Here is a 27879-nt window from a genome sequence, read left to right as displayed (position 1 = left end):
TAATTTCAGCCTAAGCTATACAAAGAATCATATGATGGGATATCAGGTAATTGGACAAGTAAGAATGGTCTGTCAGTACAATTGTGGGATAAAGATAATGAAAGGAACCAAAGGGAAGAGCCAACCAAAAAGGGAGTTGACTTTCATAGGTGGGGTACAAAACTTCATTTAAATGTGTTAAAAACAACAAGAGAAATCCAAAGGAGTGGGAGTGGAAGATGAGCCTCTGAAGTTCTTCCTCATGGAGCTTACACGGAGAGGATTCTCTAACCTTTGGGATGTTTTTCAAGCAAGATCTGTCGAAGTATTAACAGCAGGGGAAATGATTCTTCCATTTGCTCAGGCATTCTAGGAATCTTTTTATATATTTATTTTTCATTACTGCCATTTTGGCAAGAGCTTTTTGCAAAGCAGCAGTTTTGGGACTTTTTGCCAGTTGTAAAACTTGACAGAAGATAAAATTCCCAAATCATTTCAGAAAGGATAAGTAGTATGAAGGTCCCGAGAAGCTTGTTTATTTATGCTCAAGACTTTCAAAGACTTCCCAAATAACCTTGAAGAAAATTATATTTACTCCAATTGCTTTTTCAAGCACCATACCGCCTATTGGTCGAAGAAGAACGTGCTGGTTCTTGTTTGTTGATCTCTTTGGAAAGAATAAAAAGGAAAGTAATCATTTCTAAATTCTTTCTTACATTAAGCTTCTCTTTAGTGGGTCTTTCTAGCAAGATCTTGGAACTGTTAAGAAGAACACTCCTCCTCTTGGGATTACAATGAGAGTGGATGTATGAAGAGGCTTAGAAATTTAAATGTGGGGGTGTTGTTTTGATAGGGGTGGGGCTGCACACACTGCTTCTATTTGGTTGTCATGCTGTTACTTCTGACTCAATTTTTTTCCTAAATATTGTAGCAGACTTCAGGGATCCAAAAGAGAAAGTGGGCTTCATTCCTCCTCCCATTTTTTGAATTAGTCTGAGTAGGTGTCAGCAAGGAGAGAGAAATCAACATTTATTTGCCTTTTCCTTGCATAAAATGAACAACAGCAAGAGTGTGGTATACACAGTATATTCTCCATATCATCATATATAAATTTGACTCTGCGTTTCCACCTTCATAATGGAAAAAAAGATGAGTGACTCAAAGGAACGTGATAACGGGGAGAGGCCCATCCTACATTTTTCTATTGAAGAGATCTTAAAAAGAAAATCCAGGGAGGTCTGCTTACGCACAACGACGATCTGCAATAACCATGCTGAGGATGCTCAAATCCTCAGAACAGAGCCAATTTCAGAAACGGCTAAGGGTAAGTAAGTACCGCTGCTTCTAGTTTATGAAACTTATATGAGCCTTGATCCTCTTATGCCCTTGATCCTCTTATGCCCTTGCATGACTCCAAAGTTTGATTGCTTAAGACAGCCACCAGCCACAATTTATTTCATGACTTAATATCATCATGCTTAATATCTTCGCATTCAAAATTACTTTATTTATGATACCAGCGTATAACCCTTTGGGCAAGATGATGGAGGGGTGGAATTCAAATGTGTTCTCCAGTCGGCAAAACACTGCAATAGGTTGGCCTGGCTAGGGCTGCTGCGATGTTGCACCTTTAACAGAAGTGCGCTTGGCAGAGGTTCAACAGGTGCAGCTTTTCCCAACATGAAAATGCATTGATGACATCCCTTGTACTTGAGAACTTTGACAAACTTCGTACAACGAAGCCAAAATTTTGGTCTTTTTGTTAAATATTTGATCTGGCAACCCTACAATATATGTGCAAGTGCAGATGAAACGGGAAAGAATGGAGCGGGGGAGGGGTGTCCTGACATCACATCCCGACCCTATGAAATGAATTGAAATTTGAAATTTCAAGCCACTTTGTTCCATATGAAAATTGCAAAACTGTCAGCCTGAGATTTCAAAAAGATGAGATGCTTGGAAGTGAAAAGGCCCTGTGCTAACATACACGAAGACAAGCAACTGCTAATTCTTTAGGAAGGGCTGTGCAGTGTGAAAACACTGTAATTAGCAACTAAGACTGGAAGACCTGAGGTGATTTCTAGTGTTGTGAATGTTTACTTCTGGGTGGCTTCCAACATATATAAAAACAATAAAACATTAAACATCAAATCCTTCTATGATCTATGGCAAAATTAATCTAGAACTGTTTTTTCCAAACGAGATGATTTTGCTGCAAAAAAACTTACTTCCGTGTTGAGAAAAAGGGCATGCACAAAACACGTACATGATATCCTATAACAAAAGGAAATATCTGTTTTACGCAGTTTATGCATGTAGCAGACAGAAACAGATTTAGGGGCATGCAACCAGTTCGGATCCACGGAGTGCAGAGCCTCGGAGATGCCTCAGGAGACACCACAACTATGATTTATAATGAAGAGAGAGAGGCAGGGGGCACCAAATTTTGGCTTTGAATAGGGCGCCATTGAAATTCGAGACCCCAAGGTCCACCACTGTGGTGGAGACCCACCAACAATTGCGATTTCCCACCATTTATTAAGGGTGTTCGCTGATTCCATGCAGCCCAAATTATGAAGTGAATCAGATTGATTCAGGGAAAGTTAGTGTGCTTCCAAGTCAGATCACACAGTTACAGTGGTGTAGCATGGGGGGGTGCAGGGGGGGCCGGCCGCACCGGGCACAACATCTGGGAGTTAGGGGTGCAAATCCACGGGTTAGTGGGCACAAATTACTTGCCTTGCCCCGGGTGCTGACAACCCACGCTACGCCACTGCGCAGTTAACAAGGTGCCTTAAGGCAGATCAGGGATTTCCTACACTTCCAAGTAGGGATGGAATGAGCTATCAAGTTCCATTCTCTAAATTTCTCATTTGTCTAATATTAACTTCAGCTTTCCACATTTCTGCAGCGATTTCTGGTGTGTTTTTTATTATAAAATCCTCATGAACATTATCGGAATTTTAGTGTGACTTTTTCTCATGTAATTCACTTTGTACATTCTTTTCAGTGCTGTGTTCATATTTTATGCACTTTTTCCTAATATAAGCATTTTTGTAAACATTGGTTGACCAATAGGTTGGAAAACTACATTGCAGAATTCGGATAAGCATGAATTTCAAATGATGGCTATATTTCGCTTCCCAAATTGTTTCAGAAAGTATGAAATTGATAGATTTGGCTTCAAATGCTGACTGAATTGAATTCCCCCTGTAGACCGCCCTGAGACCTGCGGGTTTAGGGCAGTATACAGATTTAATAAATATAATAATAACTGTCCAAAAATGCATTAGGGGGAAATCTCATTCAGTCAAGCCTGGGCCTTCTCCCACATGTGGAGTCATCGCTTCCATAGCAGAGCTAACTGGTGTATTTCCTTTCCACCATCACCTTTGCAGCTAATGGCCTGAGAGCAGTTTCAGCAGAGTTGCATGAAGCAGAAATCTTCTTCAAATAGTACTGCAGTAACAAAAGATCTATTGTATCATTTTTTTTCCTAGGCTCCCAAATTTGCATCTGGCTTTCAGTCTGACTTTTCAGTCATTACTTTGAACTAAGGCTTCCAGAAGTGAATTCAACCATCCTATCTTACATCTTGCTGCAAAGGCTGAAGCCAAGGCAATTTGAAACAAACCTCAAAGCCATTTCTCTCCCGATTAGTAACATTTCTCTCAGCCTGCGCCAGGCTAAAATGTCACAATTTCTGGAAGTCAAATGCTACATTTACCAAAGTAAAATGTCATCCTGGCTCCAAAGACCTCCCCCAGCCCAACATTCTGCGTTTCACCTGCTCCACTTTCCTTTTTCCTCAAAGAGAATATTCTAAAGGGTGCAGAGAAAGTTAACATTTTCCTACTCGTGTTTTAAAAGCTTATGCAAATATGGGACTAGAAAGGAGCTGAAGAGACTGGGATCTTAGTATTGTCAGTCAGAAGGGTCAGATGGAAAACTAGGACCCATTGCAAGAGCTTTTCGGAGTACATTTTTAGCCCTGATTTCTTAGGACAGTGCTGACTGGGGATGATGGGAGTTGTAGCTGAAAACATCTGGAGGTCACCAGGTTGGAGAAGGCCAATTTAGGGTCACCGCTTCTTCCTTTTGTCTAGCAGGCCTCCTGTTCAAGTCCATCAGGCCTATCATCACATGGAAGTAGGGGTTCTAGGCTTATTTCCTCAGTTTGTGAATGTGGCAGCGTTACTGGGTAGTTCAGAATCTACAGAATTTCCATCCTGAGGAAAACTATCTCAAGGCAGGGCAGTGGTAAAAATATCTATCACTAGCCAGACACAAATTGTTAGCACTGGTTCCAATCTGATCAGAAGCTGGAAACTGGCATATGGAGCTGTCTTGTACCAAGTTAGACCCTTGCTCTGTCTAGCTCAGTATTGTCATCAGGAAACGGAGACATGAGTCTGTCCTGCCTGGAGATACCAGGGATTGAACCTGGAGCTTTTTCCATGTAAAACATATGCTGTACCACTGAGCTGCAGAGTGGTCATGCAACCTACTTTTCAGAGGACAGTCCTCTATTTTTGAAGGTGTCCTCTGTTGAGGGGCTGTCCAGTTCAAGTCTGATTTAAAGAAATCATAAAAAGGAACTTTGAAGTTACCCATCCGCAGTAAACAACACCTGGTCAGCAGACTGAGCAGGCACACATTGGTCACCTGGTGTTTTCCCCACTATGGTGAAATGTATTATATTTGGATAAAATGAGAGATTTGCAGGAGGTGGGTTATTTTCATTGGGACCACAGCAAGGAGGGAAAGAGTTCAGTTTTATCTCCTGAACTCCTGCCTTCCCAAACCTAACTGCCCAACATGGCTGCTATTCAACATTCCTCCCCAGCCCTTGCCACCCTAGACCTAACTGCAATCTGAACCTGTGGCTGTATTTTTTTAAGTGCACATTAAATAAATTTTAAAAAGTAACACTGTAATGATTAGCTTGGCTCTCGGACTCCTATCCAATACCTTACCACTGAGTTAGACTGTACTCAAGTCCTGTTTGTAGGCTTTCCATAAGGCTCTGGTTGTCCACTGTGAAAACAGGACAATTGTCTAGATGCAGCCTTGGCCTGATGCAGCAGGACTCTTCTTACATTTTCTCTGACTTGCCAATTCCCCTCAGATCAGCCTCTATAACCCAAGCAGTGTGCATTTCCTGGGATTTCACATATGCAGGTCACATTTTATAAGGCTGTTCGGTAAACTTATGATCACAGCTGTAGGGCTTCTGCTAATAGATACTGGGTTATGGGACTATTTTACAAATTAATAACATTGTTGACCATTTCCTCTCTAACATCTTTTGTGGTTTTATTGGTCTTTTCCCAAACTGATCTAAGAACTTGTCATTGCAGGCCAAGGATTTGATTTCTTGGTGTGTGTTTTTTTTATTATTCCTTGGCTAAGAATTGAGGGTATGCCTTTTATCTGTTGTTTTAACAAGAGTTTTATCTTATATCAGTAAGGAGCAGAGGCCAGGTATACTGAAGTAATGACAAAATTACACTGCAGGAATGGAAAGGGAGCAGGAAACCTGATTGAGACAGAGATCTGAAAGAGGCAAGAGCCTCTGATTGATGTGTAGAGCTTTGTAGGTACAAGTAACAACAGATAGCAACAGGTAGCTTGTAAATGGTCTGACAGAGAAACCTATAATAAATCCAACTTCATTCTATAATTCTATTTCAAAAACACAAGTATCATCTGCTGTAGATTTTGGAAAGGTCTGTGCAGAGGGTGTGGGGCCGCTGGGCACACTGAGCCCCAGGCCTCATGGGGCTAAACTGTCCAGGGCCCCCCTGTCAGGGACCAGCAGCTTTATCTTTTAGTTTATAACTTTAGTTTCACAAGACTTCTGCCCTGGGCAAGCTCTGTATGGGCTATTTCTGTTCACTATGGATAACCAAATTTTGTGTGATGGTTTCTGAGATCAAGGGGCAGGCTTTCATCTGAGATCAAAGAGCAGGTTTATGTTGGCTACCATTTTGATCAAGACAGCAGACTTGACTTTTCAAAACTGCACTGGTTTTAACCAAATTTTGCATACCATTTGCTGAGATCAAGGAACAGGTTTTCTTCTATGTTTGGATATAGTTGGGTGCCATCTTGAATCAATATGGTGGAATGAACTTCTCATAACTGTACTGATAATAACCACAAATTTCGGCACTGCACTGATTGTTTGGTTTCTTGGAATTTCCAAGCACAAGGCACAAGGCTGTTAGTTAAATGCAAGAAGGGGCTTGCTGGATCAGACTAAAGACTCACCTAGTCCAACCCTCTGTTTCTTACAACAGCCCAAAGCTCCCAACAGGGCATGAGAGCAATATCGTTTCCCCAATCTTGCTCCCTAACAACTAGGGAAGGTTGAATTAGTCTATTTCCATCCCATGCCACATGTATTCAGTAGTGCTTGTCCAATTTCCTCAACAATCTGCATTTTTTAAAGAAATGCATTTTTTGCAATCTGATGTGTGAAATGGACCTGAACCCTGAATTCTAAGGCTATATTTGCATCCTCAGGAGAGCCAGGGACAGCTCCCAAGTTTGGTGCAGTCCTTGAGCAAGATTCCCTTGTTCAGGGCGGAAATCCCCAACTAGGATTAGTCTTTGTCACTTTCATCCCTGTCCATTCAATTGGCCTCTCCCACTTGGCCCAGTGCACAACACTGCTCCAAAGGAGAGGGGAAGTTGCGAGGAACTTGCTATTCCTTTCCCTTGTGTCGCCATAAAGCTTGCTGGGTTGCCGTGAGAACTGGTTGGGACAACTTCACTGCTCTCATATAGTTTTGAACTTCTTAGCCTAACCTTGGACTTTGGAATTCTGGTTGTGTTCCTAGCTTGGTTAACTCCTCCGTCCTGTTTGTAGGTGCTCTGGGACAGAATTAGCTTTTCTTGCTGCTGTTGCAACTATATCATACTTTGCTTTAATAAAAGTCCTTCTCTTCCTCTGACCTCTGGGGTCATGTCTGGAGCAGGAGGCAGGACGCAAAACTATTAAATACTGGGAAGCTCAGAAGCCTCTCTACAAATGCCCCCATCCTTTCCAGGATGAGAGTTGCTGTACATTTGCCAGAAGCAAATCCATTCCAACCATACCAGTTGCCAGCACACCCTTGCTGGCAATGAATTCAGTGTGTGTTTGGCCTCCAAAGGTATCTTCTTCCACACTGCATTTGGTTTCAGCACACTGAACAGGAACTTTCACAAAACATGGTGAGCATTTCATAGCTTTGCATGAGGAAGGGAGGAGTTGGGGAAGGGAGGGAGAAAGAGACAGAGAGCTCCCAACCCTTCTCAATATCCATTCCCACTTCTCATGTTTTTTTGTTTTCATTTGTTTTTGTTGAATGATTCTCTGCTCTTAGTGCCTGGGGCCTTCTGCTTACTCTCTGTTCCAGCCCTCCTCTCCAATAATTAAGCAATCTATGATTGGTGTCTGGGTAAAGGCAGCTTTTTGTCTGAAAGTTTTGAGCTGAAAGAAATGAAATGGAGCCTTTAAATGTCCCAGCATCCTGCTGCTCTATTTTTGCAATGCCTCAACAGATAGCAGCAGGATGCTAAATGCTATGCTTCAGTAGCAGAAGGCTGTACCCTGAGCAATTTGTATGTACCCAATTAGAACCATTCTCCCTGACTACACTAGTCCCTTTTAATAAGGGGTGAGAAGCTCCTTTAATAAAAAAAATTAGCCACAGCACCATACTCCCGCCTCGTCGTCTCTCCACATGCTTTCTTAAATTGGAAAGCAAGCTCTTTAGCTTGGAGGAGAAGCCCCAGAGCAGACATATCTCCTTATGTATACAAGCAAATTTGGTTTGCTTCACTGAAGCACAGCATGGTTACATCATTTTTTTATATTTTTAATGAACTGGCTGACCTGTACTTTCACGGAAGGGCCAACACTTTAAAAAGCCTTGCCACACCATTCAGACACCAGTGGCCATGATTAGGATCATCTTTTTGAAGAAGCAAAGCTGATGTCATCTTCACCATCGCAGACAGCACCAAAACTGGCCTCACCATCAGCAACACCATATAGATATATGATAACTCATAGCAGGGCAGAAGTGGGGGACCTTTTTCTAAGCTAAGGGCCATGGTAGACTTCCTGTGGTAGAGAAGACCAGTGATAAAAGACAGCAGATAAATGGGTGTTACTTTTCCCTCTATACAGTAGACTATATTCTAGCCATGCAAAAGTCAGAGGTTTGCACACATGCATCTATCTAGGCAAGCAAGAAGCATCATTACAGTTCAAGGACACATTGCAAATGAGCAACAGCAATTGAGAGGGACATGGAGCAGGACCAGTGAGGATTGTGACCTGGAGAGAGACCCAAGAGACCTGGAGGTCTCTAGGCCTGAAATACCCTGAAATACCTTAGGGACCACTTTGTTTCATACCAGTCTGTCTGCAGCCAAAGATCTGTGTGGAACTGATGAGCCTATTTGAAATACTACAGCATGCTAAGGTTGCTCTTTGTTCCATGAAAGCATGGGGACTTTTGCTAGAGGTTTCAGGATCTACATTCAGAAAAAGGAACTGCACTCCTAAACCACTTAAGCTTTTATTCTGAATGACTTCCCTGCAGCTTTTAAAAAATGCATTTGAACATCCCAAGCTTTTGCATATGGAAACATTTCAAAAAAGAAATGGTGTCTTATTTCCCCAGGGATTCTGGAGCCAAATTTGTAAATCTGGCGTTACGCTCAACATTCTCTAGCCTTATATCTTCCTCCCACATTCTTTATTAGACTGTAATTTTGAGCGCTGTTGTTTGCTGTGGGATCTCCGAAGTTGAAATCCCAAAGGCACTTACAAATATTCGGAGCTGCAGTCAGAGAAAATTTCACCTTGTGGGGGTGAATGCTAACACAGACGTGCCACTTCTTTCTTCCCCTTCCTCTTCCCACACCCAAATCTATCTCTCTCTCTCTCTCTCTCTCTCTCTCTCTCTCTCTCTCTCTCTCTCTGAAACATAAACAGAATTATTAAGTTTAATCAAAAATGCACCATCTCACTTTCCTACTGGCGAGTTCTTGATTAGCTGACTGTAACTATATCAGCAGCAATTTCATTTGGAGCTGAAATCAAAGCCAGTCTACTCAGACTCTGTTGGTCCACAGCTGACCTCAGGTTATTTTATTCTTTTAATTTGGTGAGTTCCAGCTTTGAAAAAAAATGCTCTCAACAGGACTGGCACTCAAAAACTGTGTGTGTTGTTGTCCATATGCAACGCATCAGTAAACAGCTTGTCACACCAAGTGCAGGAAGCAGCAAGACCTAGATTACCTTAATATCAACAACAGTGTTCTTTTAGAGCAGCAGTTCTCAACCTGTGGGTCCCCAGATGATGTTGGACTACAACTCCCACCATCCCTGAGCTCTGACCTCGCTAACTATGGAAGATGGGAGTTGTAGTCCAACAACATCTGGGGACCCACAAGTTGAGAACCGCTGTTAGGGTCATCTGCAGTAGGACACCCAAGGTGGTGAACATATGTACTCTCAAGGGCCAATCTGTTCTCCAGACAATGGCCACTGCCAGTATTCTGTGGGAAATCTTCAGCTTCATGCTGGAAATGTAGGTTTGTGCAACTGAAGTAGATCAAAGCACTCTGGTGAATCAGATCTACTTTATAAAAAAATACTTTTGTGATTAGGAAAGTGGTGGGTTAACACATTTTTTAAAATGTGGCATAAATGACTGATTGATGGAGAAACCTATAAACACCATACAGGCAAATCAGAATGAATACCTCAGGTTGGGGACAGCTGGGAGGGGTGGCAGATCTGGGGGGCAGCAGCATACCAGTCACCGCCTCCTTCACTTGTCTCCCACCACCTCCAGCATGTCCTGGCCTTCCTGGGCTGCCTCCAGTCACCTCAGGCAGCAGCAGTGGGGGCAGAGGAGCAGGCAAGAGTGCCATTTTCTGCTTTGCCTCAAGTGGCAAAACATTCTTGACCCCTATAGTTTCTAGCCCATATAGATTTTTGTTAAAAACTGAACAGAACTTTCTTTTGAAACAACTTGTTTCAACAAGATTGGAGCTTACAGGACTCCTGTATTTAATGCACATCCAAGGAAATGTTAGCTTATCTCTGATCACTGCCCTCATAGTGTCCACAAGACTTAGTGTGACTGGCACTTGCTCCTTGAGGCAACTTCAAGAGATGCATCTAATGAGTTGTATTTTGATACGCTACTTAAAGGTCCAAGGGTTTGAGACGGAACTTTCTGGTACATAAGCTTCATTCAATCAATCAATCAATCTGACCCTTCCTTCTGAAATGAGCCTGTGATGACAGTATTCGTTACAATGGATGCTTATATTTCTACCTAACTTGCAGCCACACTGAAAACTGAGCTTGCAAGATTGTCGTCTCAGAATATATTCCCTTCAGCGTTACCCCCACCAACCATGTGCTACTGGCTGTAATGCTACAGCTATAAGATTGTGTTGTTTAGTAATAAGATGACTGAGGCTAAACATAATAGGTGATAAAAGTGTGCCTAATATGTGGTTGAGACTGTGACTGACCACCTACATGTGGGCAACTGCTCATTATTAGATGCCACTTTGCAGGCATCTATACTCAGTGCCCCCTTGTTAGGGGCAGAGTTGGTGGAAAGGGCAATATGGACAGGAGCTGTAGACTTGGTCCCAATCAAGCCTTCACATATAGCACTTGCAAACAAGGCTTTATATCTCAGCCTAGCCATCCTCAGTAGCCTGTTGTGATTTGTTGTGACACATGAATTACTTGAGATGCGTATGTGTTTAATCTTTCAAAAAAAAAGCAATGAGATGTGCTTGGTAGAATTGTGTAATAGCCACAAGACGTGGCTTGATTTGATCATGTGTGTCAGGGTTTCTGGGAGAGAGGAGGAGATGACAGAGGAGACGGAGAGCGAGTGGGAGGAGGGGCAGAAGGATGAGGAAGAAGATGACGGAATTCTGAGGGAATCCACGAGTCTGAGCAGCGAGTCAGAGGATTCTCAAAAGGGGGTTACCTTAATCAAGCAAAAGGGAGGAGAAGGGAGAAGCGGAGAGGAGCCCAGTGGAAGACAGACGCAGCAAGAGGCGTCTCAGCCGGAACGGAGTAAAGGGGGTGGAGTCGTCAGCCTCTCGGAGGGAGCAGGATTAGGAGAGAACAGAGAAAGGGGGTTGGAGCAAGGTGTTCAGCCGGAAAGGGTGGAGAGCAGAACAAGGGGTGGTGTAGCGGTCGAAAGAAAGGTCAGCAGCAACGTACGCGCGCCAAGTTCAAACGTAGAGGCGCGCGGAAGTGGAGAGAGCTCAGGGGAGGAGCCCGGCCCTAAAGCCAGAAGGAGGGGGGAAGAGGCGGCAGAGGATTCAGCCTCAGGCGAGTCACGGAGAGAGGGAACCCTGGGGGGCAGGAAGACCCTGCGGAAAAGAAAGGAGAGGAAGAGGTGGTCTAGAGCCAGGCTATTAAGTTGGTGTGGAAGAGGGGAGGAGTCAGAGGGGACTTCAGCGGTCTAACGTGACAGACGTACGGCCACGATGCTGAACTGTACGAGAAGCAGAAATCTTCAATAAACTTTTCCTGTAAATAAACTGCAACGGAGTGAGGTCTCTTGTGAGCTGGGACCCGTCCTGGGTGGCCGTGACAGTAAGTCCCCTCTCATAAAGCAAAAAATTTTTTTTGCGAAGCTCACGAACGGGAGCAGCCATGAGCGCTGAGGAGCAGCTGGTTGCACTGCGGGATCAGGTTACCGCTCTCACATCGGCAGTCATTGCTTCGCAGAAGAAGAATGACGACTTGGAGAAGACGTGCCAGGATTTGCAGGCAAGGTGGGAACACGCGGACAGGGCGGGGGCCCCAGGTTCCAGAGCGGAGGGCATTGCGCTTGGACGGAGGGGGGGTGCCCTGGTTCCGCATTTTAATGGCAACTTGCAAGACTATCCCAATTTCAGAGCGGACGTCGTATATGCACTGCATTTACTCCGTCACGATTTTAAAGATGAGGAGGAGAAAGTGGGGTTCATTGTTTCGCACCTGCATGGGGAGGCCAGGGCTTGGCTACGCAATCTGTGGCGCGAAGATGGACCGGCCCGTCGCAATTCAACTGCGTTCATCAAAGCGATGGATTCTTGTTTTCAATCCTCTGTGGATGTGGACATTGCGCGCCGTCAAATGCACGGGCTGAGGCAGGGGAAAGCGACTGTGCGCCAATACCACTCTAAATTTTTTGCATTGCTCACCGCCTTAGATTGGCCAAAGGACAGTAAGCCGGTCAGAGATCTTTTTTGGGAGGGATTGAGCCCCCCCATCAAGGATGAGATCGCTAGGGGGGACAGACCCCAGACCCTAGAAGACGTGGTGCAACGGGCTTTAGCTATTGGAATTCGACATGAGGGACGTCCGTGGCACGAGGAGGACGGGCCCCAAGCGCGTGCGCAAGCGAGGACTCTCCCTTTTGTGCACAGGGATTTCAGCCGTGCGCACCCCTCGCCAATGGGGAAGGACAGCGAGGAGCCAATGGAGATTGGTGGTGCTAGGGCTCAGAAGCCATCCCAGAGCCCTGTCCCTGGTGCAGCCAAAGCGAAGCCTCCTAGAGGAACCAGGAAGTGTTACATCTGTGACAGTGCGCACCATATGGCGAAAGAGTGCCCCCAGAGGCTCCAGAAGCACACTGCAGCACTGGCAACTGTAACAGCAGAGGTGCAACCAGGGGAGCAGCTTCAGGGAAACGACAGTGCCTGGCTGGAAGCAGAGCTACTGGGGCTCAGCCAGGCGGATCTGTAGACAAGCCCCCAGCATCACTGCAGAGCGTGGACCCTTTGCCTCCCAGACCGGCAGTTCTGCTCACAGCAACACTCCAGTTGCCTGATGGGAGACTCCTCGAGGTTCCAATAACGATCGATTCGGGAAGCAACGCCGACTTCGTGGGACTGCAGTTCGTTAAGCAGCACAACATGGCGCTCCTGCCTGCAACGACGCCTCTAAACGTGGTCACGGTAGACGGCAGGAAGTTGCTGGGGGGGCAAGTGGTGCAGCAAACCCCTCCCATGATGATGCAGATTGGCAACCATCGAGAACTTATTAGTTTCAATGTCACCCACTTATCGGACACACCCATCGTGTTAGGCATGAGTTGGCTGGAGAGGCACAGTCCCGCGGTTGCGTGGTACCAGCGGCAGATCACCTTTTGTTCATCGTATTGTGCTCAGCATTGCTTTCAGACCGATCAGGGAGGAGAAGCCGAGCAGCAGTTGCATCTGGGTATGGTGCAAACAGTGCCTCACAAGTACCAGGACTTCTTGGAGGTTTTCTGTGAGAAGGAAGCTGACAAGTTGCCGCCTCACAGACCTTACGACTGCGCGATTGATTTAGTGCCAGGGGCGCAACTGCCTGCTGCCAAGCTGTACTCCATGTCGGAAGACGAGATGCAAGAGCTTCGGGAGTTCATAGACCATAACCTCAAGCGAGGTTTCATCCAGGAATCTAAAGCAGCGGGTGGCAGCCCTGTGTTCTTTGTGAAGAAGAAAAACACGCCCCAAAAAAGGCTTATAGTGGATTACAGGTTCATAAACAGCTTGACTAAGCCCAAAGCTTTCCCCATGCCCAAGATTGACGACCTTTTAGCGACCGTCAGGAGGGGCAAGATTTTCACCAAGCTGGACCTACGTGGAGCTTACAATCTCATCCGCATCCGGAAAGGAGATGAGTGGAAGACCGCCATGTTCACCCCTCTGGGCACATACGAATACAGAGTCATGCCTTTCGGTCTCCAAAATGGCAGCCACGTTTTTCAAGCATTTATGCACCACGTGCTAGCAGGTCTCCTCTACAAGAAGTGTGTCTGCTTTCTCGACGATATCCTGATTTTCTCGGAATCGCCGGAGGATCACGATAAGGACGTGAGGGAGGTCCTGCAGAGGCTGAAGGACCACAGGCTGTACGCCAAGTTGGAAAAATGCCAGTTTGATGTCAGAGAGGTTGATTTCCTTGGCTACAAGTTGTCCGACGAGGGACTGGCCATGGACAGGGCTAAGGTTCAAGCGCTGTTGGACTGGAAAAGCCCTCGAAATCGGAAAGAGGTCCAGAGGTTCATCGGCTTTGCCAATTTTTACCGCAAGTTTATTAAAGGTTTTGCGAACGCGACGGCGGCTATCACTGACACCCTCAGTTCCAAGAAGAAGAAGTTCGTCTGGACCGAACAAGCGGAGCGGTCCTTCCGGACGCTTAAAGGTCTTTTCGCCTCCGAAGAGCAGCTGCTCCACGTGAATCCCGGCAGACCCATGCGGGTAGAGACCGATGCGTCAGACAGAGCGGTTGGGGCCGTTCTTTTGCAAGAGGATTCACAAGGCAACTGGAGACCGGGTGCGTTCTACTCCCGGAAGCTCAGCAAGACGGAGCGCAATTATACCATATGGGACAGGGAGTTGTTGGCCATTCATGCAGCTTTCAAAGCGTGGCGACACTTCTTAATAGGAGCCAAGCACACGGTGCAAGTCCGCACGGATCACAAGAACTTAGAGTATTGGCGGACGGCTAAGTTACAGACCCAGCGACACATGCGCTGGGCGGAGTTCTTTGCGGATTTCGACTTCAAAATAGAATACATCCCAGGAGACTCCAATGTTATTGCAGACGCGCTGTCCCGAAAGCCGCAATACTTGGAGGAAGCAGCTCCAATCGCAGCAAAGCACATTTTCGCACCGCAGGCGTGGACGTGCGCTACCATCGCAGTCGACCTGGACGCGGTGCGACGCGCGTTGCAAAGGGATCAGTTTGCACAGTCCAAGATGGAGGAGCTACGCGGAGGGTCGCGAGACAACGATGAGTTCCAATTGCAAGATGGACTTTTGACTCGTAAGGGTGCCCTTTACGTGCCCACCGACGATCTTCGAGCCAAGGTTCTGCAACAATTGCATGACGCCCCTAGTGCAGGCCATTTCGGCAAAGAGAAGACGATGGAGTTGGTGGCTAGAGACTTTTGGTGGCCCCAGATGAGAGGAGAGGTGGCGGACTACGTCGCCAGGTGTGATATCTGCCAGAGGTCCAAACCAGTGCACCAGAAGCAGGCGGGATTGCTAGAACCGCTGGAGACACCGCAGCAACCGTGGGAGAGGGTAGCGTTGGACTTTGTTACGGACCTGCCCAGCTCCAGAGGTAAGACGGCGGTGTTAGTGGTGGTGGACTTGTTCACCAAGATGGCGCATTTCATCCCTTGTGCCAAGGTGGCGACGGCAGAACAGACCGCAAAGCTCTTCATCGATCACGTCTTCAGAGTGCATGGACTTCCGCAGTCCGTCTTGTCCGACAGGGGGCGCCAGTTTGTTTCCACTTTCTGGCGAAAGCTTCTGGGCATCTTGCACGTCAAAATCAACCTGACATCGGCGAGACATCCACAAACCAACGGTCAAGCGGAGAGGGTCAACGCGATCATGCAGCAGTACCTGCGGTGCTACGCCAACCAGAGACCTGCGGCGTGGGTGGACTATCTGCCGATGGCTGAATTCGCCTACAACAACACGAAACACGCATCCACCGGGGTGACGCCTTTCTTCGCGAACAATGGCCGTCATCCCAGAACCTTCCCGAGATTTGCGGCACCAGGAGGGGGGGGGCCTCAAGATGCCGACCAGTTTGCAGCGGAGTTGCAAGAGGTGCACGAGGAGCTGCGGAGACATTTGGAGCTGGCAAAACAGGCGTATAAGGTGCAGGCCGATAAGCACAGGAGGGCGGGAGAGGACATCCAGATTGGGGACTGGGTGTGGTTAGCAGCCCACGCGATGCCGGCCAGGTCATTGGCCAAGAAGAAGTTAGGACACAGGCAGCTAGGGCCATATCAAGTTGAGGCTAAGATCAATCCGGTGGCTTTTCGTCTAGCCCTTCCGGAGGGTTCCAGGGTGCACCCGGTCTTTCATAGGTCGGTGCTCACTCCCTACAAAACCCCACACAGGTTTCAAGAGTCAGGAGCACTCCCAGAGCCACGTAGGAGGGCGCCTGAGGGGGGGGAATCGCCAAGACCAGAACCTCTTAACGAGGTCACAGAGATACTGGACTCGAGATGGGGGGAGGAGGGAGTTGAATATTTTCTAGCCAGGGAAGGCACTCCGGCCTCTGCCAATAGCTGGGTGCCGGGTTACGCGTTGGACGAACCCCTGTTGAAGGAGGAGTTCCATGCGCTTTTTCCGCACAAGCCCATGCCCGAGGAGTATTTTGATGATTGGCTTTTCACGCCCACTTTGTCAGACAGCACGTTCGAGGGTTTCTCCTCACCCGAGGGCCATACGCCCGAAACAAGCCCGACCAGGGATCCGAGACTGGGGGGGGAGGAGACAGGCCCTTGTTGGTGGGTGGATCAGCCAAGGGAGGCATGGAGTCAGAGATGGATGGTAGGTCCTTGGCAGGCAGCGCCAGGAGAAGCAGTGATGGAGGAAGAGACTGTGAGGTCTGTGGGTGGGGAACCCGAATTCGAACACACATATACGGAGATGACAGAGGAGAACGTTGAAGTGGACAACTTGTATCCTGAACCGACCCCGGAAGAACCACGTTTTCCTCAACCTGCACCCGGCGAGCGGGAGGGGGGAAGGGGGGGCTTCGAGGGGGGGATGGATGTCAGGGTTTCTGGGAGAGAGGAGGAGATGACAGAGGAGACGGAGAGCGAGTGGGAGGAGGGGCAGAAGGATGAGGAAGAAGATGACGGAATTCTGAGGGAATCCACGAGTCTGAGCAGCGAGTCAGAGGATTCTCAAAAGGGGGTTACCTTAATCAAGCAAAAGGGAGGAGAAGGGAGAAGCGGAGAGGAGCCCAGTGGAAGACAGACGCAGCAAGAGGCGTCTCAGCCGGAACGGAGTAAAGGGGGTGGAGTCGTCAGCCTCTCGGAGGGAGCAGGATTAGGAGAGAACAGAGAAAGGGGGTTGGAGCAAGGTGTTCAGCCGGAAAGGGTGGAGAGCAGAACAAGGGGTGGTGTAGCGGTCGAAAGAAAGGTCAGCAGCAACGTACGCGCGCCAAGTTCAAACGTAGAGGCGCGCGGAAGTGGAGAGAGCTCAGGGGAGGAGCCCGGCCCTAAAGCCAGAAGGAGGGGGGAAGAGGCGGCAGAGGATTCAGCCTCAGGCGAGTCACGGAGAGAGGGAACCCAGGGGGGCAGGAAGACCCTGCGGAAAAGAAAGGAGAGGAAGAGGTGGTCTAGAGCCAGGCTATTAAGTTGGTGTGGAAGAGGGGAGGAGTCAGAGGGGACTTCAGCGGTCTAACGTGACAGACGTACGGCCACGATGCTGAACTGTACGAGAAGCAGAAATCTTCAATAAACTTTTCCTGTAAATAAACTGCAACGGAGTGAGGTCTCTTGTGAGCTGGGACCCGTCCTGGGTGGCCGTGACAATGTGTAAATCAGCCTGGTTTTGCTTGGGAGCAGCTTTTCAAGTGTGTAATAAACATCTCTAAGCTTAAGAAGACTCAGGTCTTCTTTGTTCCCCACCCCTCCACTACTGGAAATTCAATATCCTTTTGACAGAAGGGGTTAAAATTTGTATGCACAGTAGCCCCTCAAGGAGGTGTAAGGTTTGCCAAATTATAGGAAGATACATCCTGGGTCTTTTGTGCTGGACAACTGTATGATGGGGGGCTATAATTGGATAAATCCCTCTCCTCTCAGAAAGGAAACCAACCATACACTTCCCCCCCCTTAATCAGAATTTAGTGGTTTGTTGCTTTTCCAGAGAAGGGTGCCCCCCTAGCAGGAGCGGAGGAAGGGGGGTGCAGTGGGTGCGGGCCACCCTGGGTGTCACCACTGACGAGGTTGACAAAATACCTGAGCCATCCATCTCTCCTAGCAAGAGATGCGGCGGCTTGGGTGCGCACAGGCTCTGCACTGCCCAAATGGTCCACCAGCTGCCTCCCCCTCAGCTGTAGGGCGACTGAATGGGAGGAGGCAGGCAAACTCTGAAGGCCCCGCGGTGTGCCCTGCCTCTATGGGTGACTTGTGCCACCCCAGGCACCCGAGTGGCTTCCTCCGTCGCTGCCCCCTAGATCAACTTCAAACACTTCCCTGTCTTATAAAGATAATCCCCTAAAATACCTATTCCTCTGTTTGTACAGACGAAAAGAAAGGGAAACGAAGGATCAGGACAACATTCACAGCAGAGCAGCTTCAAGAGCTAGAGAGGATCTTCCACATGACACACTACCCAGATGTTAACATCCGCAACCAGCTAGCAGCAAAGATCAATCTTCCAGAAGCCAGGATCCAGGTAAATTATTTGTCCCTCTGATGCAGGGTCGGTCCAATACATTTTGCTGCCTGAAGCAAGCTAAAGTGTGTGGCTGTAAATATGCTCAGGAAATGGGTAGGATGGAATCCTCCCATTCATTACAATCCACGTGCCTGGATATATTGGAACGGGCAATCTGTTTTAATTAGGTTGGTTCTCAGATCCTCTAAATCAGTGGTTCCCACCACCCCCTTGGTTCTATCAATTCACTCCCAGTGCCCCCTATAAAAAGCATTATTCAGAAAAGTGGTTTGCATGACCGACTAAGGAAGGTAATAACACCATAAAATTCACAACAGTAACTATTCATTGCGTATTTATTCAAAATCCAATCAAAACTATTTAAGTAATTCAACAAAATGGATGAGCCAGTGATACCAGCTTTTCAAAGTTTGAAAATCAATTGACACCTCCAGCAGCATCCCCCCCCTTGCCTCTTAGTGCCCCCCAGATAATCCTAGCACCCTCCAGTGCGTGGGACTGCTCACTTTGAGAAACGCTAGATTGTTATATTTTAATGACTATAACCTGCGCACCATAAACATTTGTGTCGGGATTCTTCTTTTTAGTGGCAAAGCCCTGTTCTCATCACCATGTGAGTTTTATTGAGAAATAACTTTTAAAAATGATTTCCCAGTAAACAATCTCCAGTGCCCTGCATTTGTAGCTGAATTCATTATATTTGAGCTTGTATTCAGTTGCAAAGCCATGTGCTTGATAAAAGGTAAAGAGTAGCCCCAGCATGTCCCACTTTCAGGTAGAGATAAACAAACCCACCTTGGCTCACTATCAGAATGGCACGTAAAAATCAGCAAACAGTTCATTGCTTACTCCAAACCCAATTTTCCCAAGGCAGTTCTTCAACGCAGCCCCCAACAAAGCAAGAGCGAAACTTGTTTTTGAATTTAAATTCTTAGATTAGATGAGAAGACACATCTCTCCATCTTGTTTAAATGATCATATCTAAGAGCCATTTCACAGGCAAGGCTCCCCCCCCCCTACACAAGGGTTTCATAGTTTGTGGGGGGGGGGGATAGAGAGCCTTCAGATGTGAATATCATGTGCATATATTCATTGTCAAGAAGTCTACACTTATTCTCAGCTCATTGCCAATCAAAAGAATGAAACCTCAAAAATGTTATTTGCATCTTGGTCTCAGTGAATCTGCAGGGTTGAATTTTCATAAGATGTCACAGAATCATAGAATAAATAAATTGTAGAGTTGGAAGGGACCTCGAAGATCATCTACCCCAACCACCTACAATGCAGAAATCTCAGCTAGTCAATCAACCAGCTACAAATCCACCTAAATTTGGGTTCCTCACGAGTCCTTCCAGCAGTCTTCACCATTTGTAATTCCACAGGTGTTCAAATTAATTTCTTTCCTTTTAAAATATTTTGTTTTTTAACAATGTTCTTATACATTTAAATGATTTTCAATTTTTGTGCATCTGAGATTACTTGAATCCCTGGACTTCCCCCCACCCCCATTTCCAATATTTATCTGTTCTGTCTATTGCATCTAATCATATTTTTCAGATCCGTTTTTGTATCCATTTTTAACTTTGGTCTTATTACATTGTAAGTGTTATAACAATCATCTTGGTGTCCGATCTTCATAGTCATTTTTGTCATTTCAGCATAGTCCATCATCTTGCTTATCCATTCTTCTTGGTTGGGACTTTCTCTTCCTTCCATTTCTGGGCGAAAAGCATTCTTGTGGCTGTCATCGCATACATAAACAGTCTTTTCAAGTCCTTTGGTATTTCATCTCCTATTATTCCCAATAAGAAAGCTTCTGGTTTTTTGACAAAGGTTGTCTTAAACATTTTTTTTTCAATTCAATATATATCATTTCCCAGAATTCTTTTGCTATTTTGCATGTCCACCACATGTGCCTTCTTTTCCCTTACACTTCCAGCATAAGTTGGAAGTGTTTTTTATACAATTTTGCTAGTCTTATAGGAGTCAAATACCAACGGTACATCATTTTCATATAGTTTTATTTCAGCGTACAACAACCCGTGAATTTTAACTCCTCCTTCCACAACTTTTCCCATGGTTTAAGTTGTATATTATACCCAATATCTTTTGCCCAGTGTATCATTACTAATTTGACTTATTCATCCTTAGTATCCCATTCTAACAGTAGTTTCTACATTTTTGATAATAATTTATCATTGTTTTCCAGTAGATCTTTTTTGAACCTTGAAATCCATCCCCTTGTCATTCCTAAATATATCACTTAGTTAGTGATATTGTAACCAGTCCATTAATATGCACTTTTATCATCAATTTTTTTTCTGTTTCAGTTGATTTTCAACTTCAGTTAACAGCTCTTTATAGGTTGCCCATTCCCTTTTCATGTTAAGTTTTTTAACAGATATCACTTTCAATGGGGAGAGCCACCATGGTGACTACAGGTGTTCAAATTAAAATCCATTTCGTTCCTATATTTTACCATAAACAATTCTCAGTTGTGGGCACATTTATTTCTTCTAATATATTTTTGGTTGATTTCATTTTTTCTCTTCCCCCACACATAGATCTGGTTTCAGAATCAGCGGGCAAAGTGGAGGAAGCATGAAAGATTTGGCAATTTTTGTGGTCTTCAGCATCTAACTGAGGTTGATTTTATCCCAGCTCCAAAGGCAGAGACAGTAGTGAGTATAAATGACCATCTGTAAAGGGAGGACCAGCCTTGTTAAAGTGAGACTTTTTGTACATATAAATTGTACTAATTAAGAACAAATACTGAACCTTGAAGAAGCAGGTAATAAACACCCTGAAATGCTTCTGATTAACAATTTTGGGTTAGGCACTACTTGTCATAGTTTTGCATAGCCTTTGTGGGTGTTTTTGTAAAAGCACAAATAGGCTTAACAGTAATAGCCTTGCACAGAGAGGCATCCAAGAATCTAGCACATGTTTTAGCAAGCAGCACTAAAATACCATAAACTCAGACCTTGTTATCCATTCTGGCCTACAAACCTCAAAAAAATACATTCCTTTCTCCACCCTCCAACCCCATCTCTATGGAGCTCAGAGTTTAATGTCTGCAGACCATGGCTAATAGAAACCAGAAACTGAAACAATAGTCTGAGCTGTGTTTGCAAACCATGGTTTTGATTACTTCAAAACTTCATCTCTACACAACTGCTCTTTCTATTCTAATCCCAACACGTTCTAAACCCTGGATTTACATGTTCTGCAAAGGCTAGAACAGCACAATTCTATTATTGTCTACTCAGAAGTAAGTCCCACTGAGCTCCTGTACAGGGCTGCAGCCTGAAAGAGTTATTTGGTTGGCAAACAATATTTCTGTCCCTTCCTCCGCCCACACAAACCCTCGCAATCACTGGAACAAAATGATTTCTTTTCTCCCTTACTGATTGCCTGTCACTATATTTTAAGGACTCCATTTAGAGGTACTCTCTGAAACTTTGTTGCTTTTTTATTGCTAAACACTGAAGGGAATTGATAAGGCAAGTCGTGTGTTGCTCATAAATTGCACCCGGCTAAAAGCCTGCATTAGTGCGCCTAAGATTCTCTTTCTATCTGTCTTATGACAGGATCTCTGCCGAGTGCCATGCAGCCGTTGTGACATAGGCCCCCATGCATGGCAGTACTCATCAATCCAAGAGCATTCCTCCTCTTCTTGGTTACCAGACATGATGCCCTGTGCCCTGCTGCGCACAGATCCAATGATGTTCTCAAAGCCTTATCTACTCTTTGACTACCTCCCTCAGTACAGCCTCCCACCTCTGTCCTTGAAACCAGCATGGAGGCATATTGGTGGCAATTTCACATAGAAGAGGATGAAGAAGGAAGAGCTACTGTGCTTTGTAGCATCATCATTGAACTAGCCTGTTGCGGTGGACTTACACCAGGGAAACCTGCTGGATTCAGATCCCCAAGTGGCCACAAAAGTGGCTAAGTGGTCTTGAATTGATTGCTAGAAGAACATAGGTAGTTGCTTTTTACAGACTCAAAGTCCACCTAGCTTACTATTACACTGACAGGCAGTGGCTCTCTAGGGTTTCAAAGAGAAGTCCCCCTCAGACCTGCCGGGAGATGCCAGAAACTGAACATGGGACCTTCTGCATCATAGGAACCAACTCCTAGGGGTTGAGGCCCCTTCGCCCCTCCCATAAAATATTCGAGGGGACCAGGGTCCCCAAAGTTGATGGGCTTTAGCATTCAAATGGTGTGTGTGTGCCACATCTTGTGATCAATTAGGTGGGGCTTACCTGGGCCCGTCCAATCTTTTATTCAAGTTGGCACTCTTGTTCTGCATGCAAGAAAAATGGTCCACTGCTGAGTTGCAACCCTTCCCCATCTCTCAGCCTCACCTACTTCACACCGGTGAGGATGAAAGAGGGAGAAACCATATGCGTCACCTGGAGCTCCACAGAAGAATGGAGAGATGCAAATGTAATACCGATAATTGCTGGAGGAGAATTCAGCTTAATACAAAGCTAAAATGCTTCTCGTTGACCTTGAAGAATGAATGCTGCTTGACCTAAATGAGAAGCAATTATAGAAGAAAGCCAACACTTCCTCCATTGAAGGACTCTGCTTGAAAAAAATATCACTTTCTAGGTGTGGGGTTAATATACCAAATGGAAAATGCATTGCAATGTCTGTTGGAGAGTTGAGGCTTTACACAGCCCTAAAACTGATGGATAACACTGTTGCAAAAGTGGCCTGGGATGATGAGATTTTATTGGTCAGTGCTGAAGGAGTGGAATCACCTTCCCTCTTTGGGAAAAGCGCTATTATTCTGTTGATCAAACTGGACAGTCTAAAGCAGTGTTTCTCAAACTTGGGTCCCCAGATGTTGTTGGACTATAACTCCAATCATCCCTGAGCTCTGGCCTTGCTAGCTAGGGATGATGGGAGTTGTAGTTCAACAACATCTGGGGACCCAAGGTTGAGAAAGGCTGATCAAAAGGATAAGGCTGTTGGATTCCTTGCCTTGCCTTGCACACTTTGCGTTAGTTGTGCTTGGTGGGGTAAAATGTACATTCAAGAAAAGGGATAAAAACACCAAGGTAGCTTTTGAATAACCTTATTTCTGTGAAGTGACGGATGAGGGTGTTTGCTTTATTGTATTTTGAACCTGAAATAATAGCTTATAGATTAATAGATGGAGGGGGAGAGAGATTAATAGATGGAGGGGGAGACAGAATTATATTGGATGAAATACTGGATGTCTTGCCCTGTTACATTAAGGAGTGTCTTTAAATGATTAAAATCTTTATACAAGGAAATGGCTTTTTGTGTTGTTGGGGTTTCTCCAGTGCTGAGGATCAGTGAACCACCAAAGAACAAAACCAGAAGGAGCCATGTTGGAGGCAGAGCGATTTTGAATTCTCCCAGAATTCCTGTGTGCTTTTACAGGAAAATAGAAAGCTGCCCCATGTCAATCAGGCCAGGTACACAAAAGTGAGGTTCCCCAGGTGGCACAAATACCACAGGCTAATAGCATGAGAAGCACTCGATGTAATTTACAGAAATAGGAATACGTTTGAACTTATATGGGCGCCCCTTTACAACCAGAAATGAGGATTGGGTAACTACTGTTATCTTCTTCAATAGGGTTGTTCAGCAATGGATCACCGTAATTTAAAAAATAATATTAACTAACTACTCAGATTAACTACCTCTCAGATTTTGATTAAAATTGCTGTACTTTATTATCTCATATTACATGAAGCACATTTTACAAAATACTCTTTCTGATTTTTGTAGCAAAATATTCATGAGAACTTGGATTTGGGACTAGGTCTAGCAACATAATAATGTCTGACCCACACACAAAGAGCTTCCAGTCTCTTAAAAGCACTCAGATTCTGCAACAGGGATAAATGAAATGAGTGTGGTTAAAGAAATCTATGCAGACTGTCCAGATTTCAGTCATGTATTCTGAATGCAAAATGTGAGGATTTTGGTTGCAGAATTTGAGGTGGTTCAGAATTGTGTCCCCCCAGCATGCAGGATAGTCTCCAAAGACTGAGAGGCCTCTTGATGCCTCCCCAGATGTAAAGTGCAGGAAGAGACTTTCCACATATTTCAGTCCATCTCTTCAATAGTTGTGTGTGTGTGCGCACGCACGCGCACACACACACACTTTTTTTTCGTGAGAGGGGGAAATAGTGGAGCAACCTGCAGGCTCTTTTCATTTAAATGATCAAATATGAGTCCAGTGTTGAATCTTCAGGGGATTTCAGATTAAACACTTTAAAGGGAAACTCAAATAGATTTTTTATCAGCTCTAATAACATTCCCACCTCTGAAAAGTTGCAAAGAATTTATCGCTCTGGTTCTTGTTTTCATAAAAATTTCAAGGAGAAAATGTTCCCTGCCCCCATGGAATAGCAACAATGGCAATGAAATGCTGGCTAGAAGCCCTGGGCACGGTCCTCAGGAATGCTAATTTAAGTGGGTTTGTGTTGCGGTCTTTCCAGCTACCCCAGTGATCTATTAAAAGAATCAAAGCCTGTTGATTAGACGGGGCTCTTCTGCTTGGGATCTTCGGTGACTGTGCCTCATCTCTGTTTTGCCAAGCCTTCTATCATCTCATTTCTCATCATTGTTTCCAGTGCCTCTGCCATGTCATCAGTGTCAAGTTTATTCAATCATTAAATGTAGGCACTGCTACTCGCAGCCTCCTAAGCCTAAAGCTTTATCATTCTTCAAAGGTCTTAAAAACTTTCAGTAGCTGAAATGGCCTGGCTATTTTTAATGGCTCCCAGTACAATAAGAAAAGGCAATTTAACAACCCTACACCTGCCCCCTTATCTGTCTCTTTCGCTCCAGGAAACATTTTTTTCCATCTTTTGAGTGTTCCTTTATTTATGTCTGGCGCAGAAAACATTGTTTGGGACTTTCAACAATTGCTTCCTTGTTGGCTGTTGATTGTCCACTCTGGTCCAACAACAGCTTTGCTGACCTCTCACCCAAATGTCTCTTGCTGTTTGTATTAACAGGACAACTGTGGCCCATCTGCCAGATTTAAAAAATAAAATAAAAATCTGTGTTTCCTAATCTCCTTTCAAATGGAGAACTATATCCACATCCTATTGATCAGCAAACAGGCTGGTCACATGATCTTCAACTATGAGTTCCCAGATGCTATTGGACCACAACTCAAATCATCCTCATCCAGTTTAGACAATGGTCCTTTTGCTAAGTCTAATTCCCACAAGTCTTAGGGAATGGTGGAGACAGCCACATGCAAAGCTTGTCTGAGGCCTGAAGTGGAAGTCTTGTTGGAATAAAGTTTTCATGCAAACAAAGTAGCTAGTCCCTGGAAGCCCCCCCCCCAGCTGGCCTAGTCCTCTGAGGCATGGGACAACAGTACTTTGCTACCTGCATCTTAACACAACCTTACAGCATATTAACACAGCCTTACAGCAGTGTGGGGTTTTCTGGTTGCCTTTTACAGGGATCAAACAAGTCTTTTTTGCTCCTCACCGTATCGTCTCTCTGTGACTAGACTACACCATAAAGTAAGTTTGAATTCCTTTACTTACACAATGCAAGGTCTCATTCACTGCATCAATCAATGCTACATCAAAGTTCCTTTCAGGTAAAAGGTTGTTGTTGTTGTTGTTGTTTAGTCATTTAGTCATGTCCAACTCTTTGTGACCCCATGGACCAGAGCATGCCAGGCACTCCTGTCTTCCACTGCCTCCCGCAGTTTGGTCAAACTCATGCTGGCTTACTGAGCACAAAACACAGAATAGTATCTTCAAACATGGAGTCTGGGCTTGGAGCGCCAGTCTCACACATCTGTTCAGCTGCATGGTTCAAAGAAGAGAGAAAGAGGGAGGGGAAGAACAGGAAGAAAAAGCTTTACTTCCTCCCTCTCTGGAGAAGAGGAGACATAACCTGACTGACCCTACTCTACCAAATTGCATTTCTATGGTCTGAATCTGCCTCTCAGCAAATACAGCTCTATGGTCTTAGACCCTTCATACATTAACAAGCACTGTGCTTGCTGATTATGTTTTGACTGCAAATTTCCCACAAAATTCCCCTTAGCCCCCAACCCCCACAAGACCTGACCATGGCCATACGCAGACGCTCCCCATGGAGGCTGGGGGTACACTGCAATGTTTTTATTGCAGCTCTCCCTTTATCATAATACCTAACCAGTGTGGTCCCCATTGTTCCAACACGCCCATTTCTGTCATGCCAGCAGAACAACTGCCACTGGAGAATGGGCAGGGAGAGAAATGGTAAAGGCACATAAAAAATAAAAAACGGATTAGAGCAGCTTAATTAAAAGATAAACACAAACCAGATCAAAGCAATCAATGGCAGTTCAACTCTGATTGAATTTTGTCATCATCACAGGCTGAGCTCTTCCCCCTCCTTCTTCAGGCTAATTGCTCCAGAGGGAGAATTTCCCAGATCAAATTTCACATTTAGCTGAATTAGTTTTGGGCATCCTGTTTTTATTTTGCTTTATTTATTTTTTAAAAAACAACAACAGTTTTGCAGATTAGATAAGAGTCTTCTGTTGCAGCATGGCTCAAACAGAATCATAGAATTGTAGGGTTAGAAGGGACCATGAGGGTCATCTTCTCTAGTTAGGGAGGATGCACCGAATTCACCATGTGGAATTTGATGTTGCACAACACCATTGTAATGCCCAGAAGGAAGAATCAGGAGCCCAAGTAGCAGCCAGAAGGGTTGATATTAAGTAATGAAATACATAAGTATTTTTGTTTCCCAAATGGTTTTATTCTAGATTTTTCCACTAAGAGTATTCAAAGTGGTTTACACACAACAGTGAGCACAGATTAAAATCAATTAACAGTGAATTAACGGTTTAGCAGCAAGTATTAAAGCCAACAGATTAGGGAGGGGGAAGTTTACAAACTTTGTTTAGTTTAATTCAGGAAGCTCTGGACCTCCAAAGGTTGTTGGACTCCATACCACATCACCCCCAGCCAGAATGGTTGAGGGACAGAGATGATAGGAGTTGCAGTACAATAATATCTAGGGACCCAAGGTTGAGAAAGACTGCTCTAGAGAGTAAAATAGCCATCACTTGATAGCTAAATGAGAATGATGTCATTGTCAGACATCCCAGGAACCAACACTGAAGGTCAACCCAGGTTAAAGGACCACTGGAAGACTGCCCCATTGTCTGCCAGGGGGGACATATTGGCCCCTTTCATTAGCCAGAGAAGGACCAGTTGACTAATGAATATCTTCAACTGACATTGCTTAAGTCCCTTCCCCTCCAGCTAGGAAAGATGCACCGAGTTCATTATGAAGGGGGTGTTGTACAAAGCCTCCCATTTATTACCAGAAAGAAGATCCTACTGCAATTGCCAGTTGTTCCAGCTGCAGGCATGGGGGAGAATCTAAACACAGCCATCCTTTGATGAAATCTACACTTCACCAATTTTGCAACACAGTTCCCCTTCAGTGACCCCCCATCAGTGACCCTGAGGCACCTTGACATACCAAGAACCAGGCTGTTCTCTTATTAGCAGAGGCCCCTTAATATCAGTTGCTAGGAATCGCAGGAGAGGGGAGTGTTGTTGCGCTCAAGTCCTTCTCCTAGGCTTCCCACAGGCATCTGGTTGGCCACTGAGAGAACAGGATGCTGAACTAGATAGA

General features: G+C 45.4%; 1 protein-coding gene across 2 annotated transcripts; it reads left to right on the top strand.

Annotated features, from left to right (window-relative positions):
* The first annotated feature begins 160 nt into the window (after positions 1 to 160).
* Positions 161 to 23578, top strand: ISX (intestine specific homeobox). 2 transcript variants are annotated; one of them, XM_081928808.1, is made up of 4 exons: positions 161 to 1303; positions 18065 to 18216; positions 20784 to 20900; positions 21810 to 23578. In XM_081928808.1, exons 1-4 carry the CDS (start codon positions 1117 to 1119, stop codon positions 22047 to 22049), a joined length of 696 nt encoding a protein of 231 aa, XP_081784934.1. In that variant the 5' UTR covers positions 161 to 1116; the 3' UTR covers positions 22050 to 23578. The 2 variants fall into 2 exon arrangements, with proteins under 2 accessions (XP_081784934.1, XP_081784935.1); XM_081928809.1 differs by having other exon boundaries at positions 1131 to 1307.
* Positions 23579 to 27879: the final 4301 nt, after the last annotated feature.

The sequence above is a fragment of the Podarcis melisellensis genome (assembly GCF_964234715.1).
Source record: "Podarcis melisellensis genome assembly, chromosome: 10".
NCBI lineage: Eukaryota > Metazoa > Chordata > Lepidosauria > Squamata > Lacertidae > Podarcis > Podarcis melisellensis.
The sequence above is the reverse complement of the archived record's forward strand: the minus strand, read 5'-3'. Positions and strand labels throughout refer to the sequence as shown.

Excerpts from the sequence above, each read along its gene's own strand:
- ISX (XM_081928808.1), top strand. The coding sequence starts at position 1,117 with ATGGAAAAAAAGATGAGTGACTCAAAGGAACGTGATAACGGGGAGAGG. Across the intron at positions 18,217-20,783 it reads TTCCAGAAGCCAGGATCCAG|ATCTGGTTTCAGAATCAGCG; the intron begins GTAAATTATTTG and ends CCCCACACATAG. Across the intron at positions 20,901-21,809 it reads CTCCAAAGGCAGAGACAGTA|GATCTCTGCCGAGTGCCATG; the intron begins GTGAGTATAAAT and ends GTCTTATGACAG.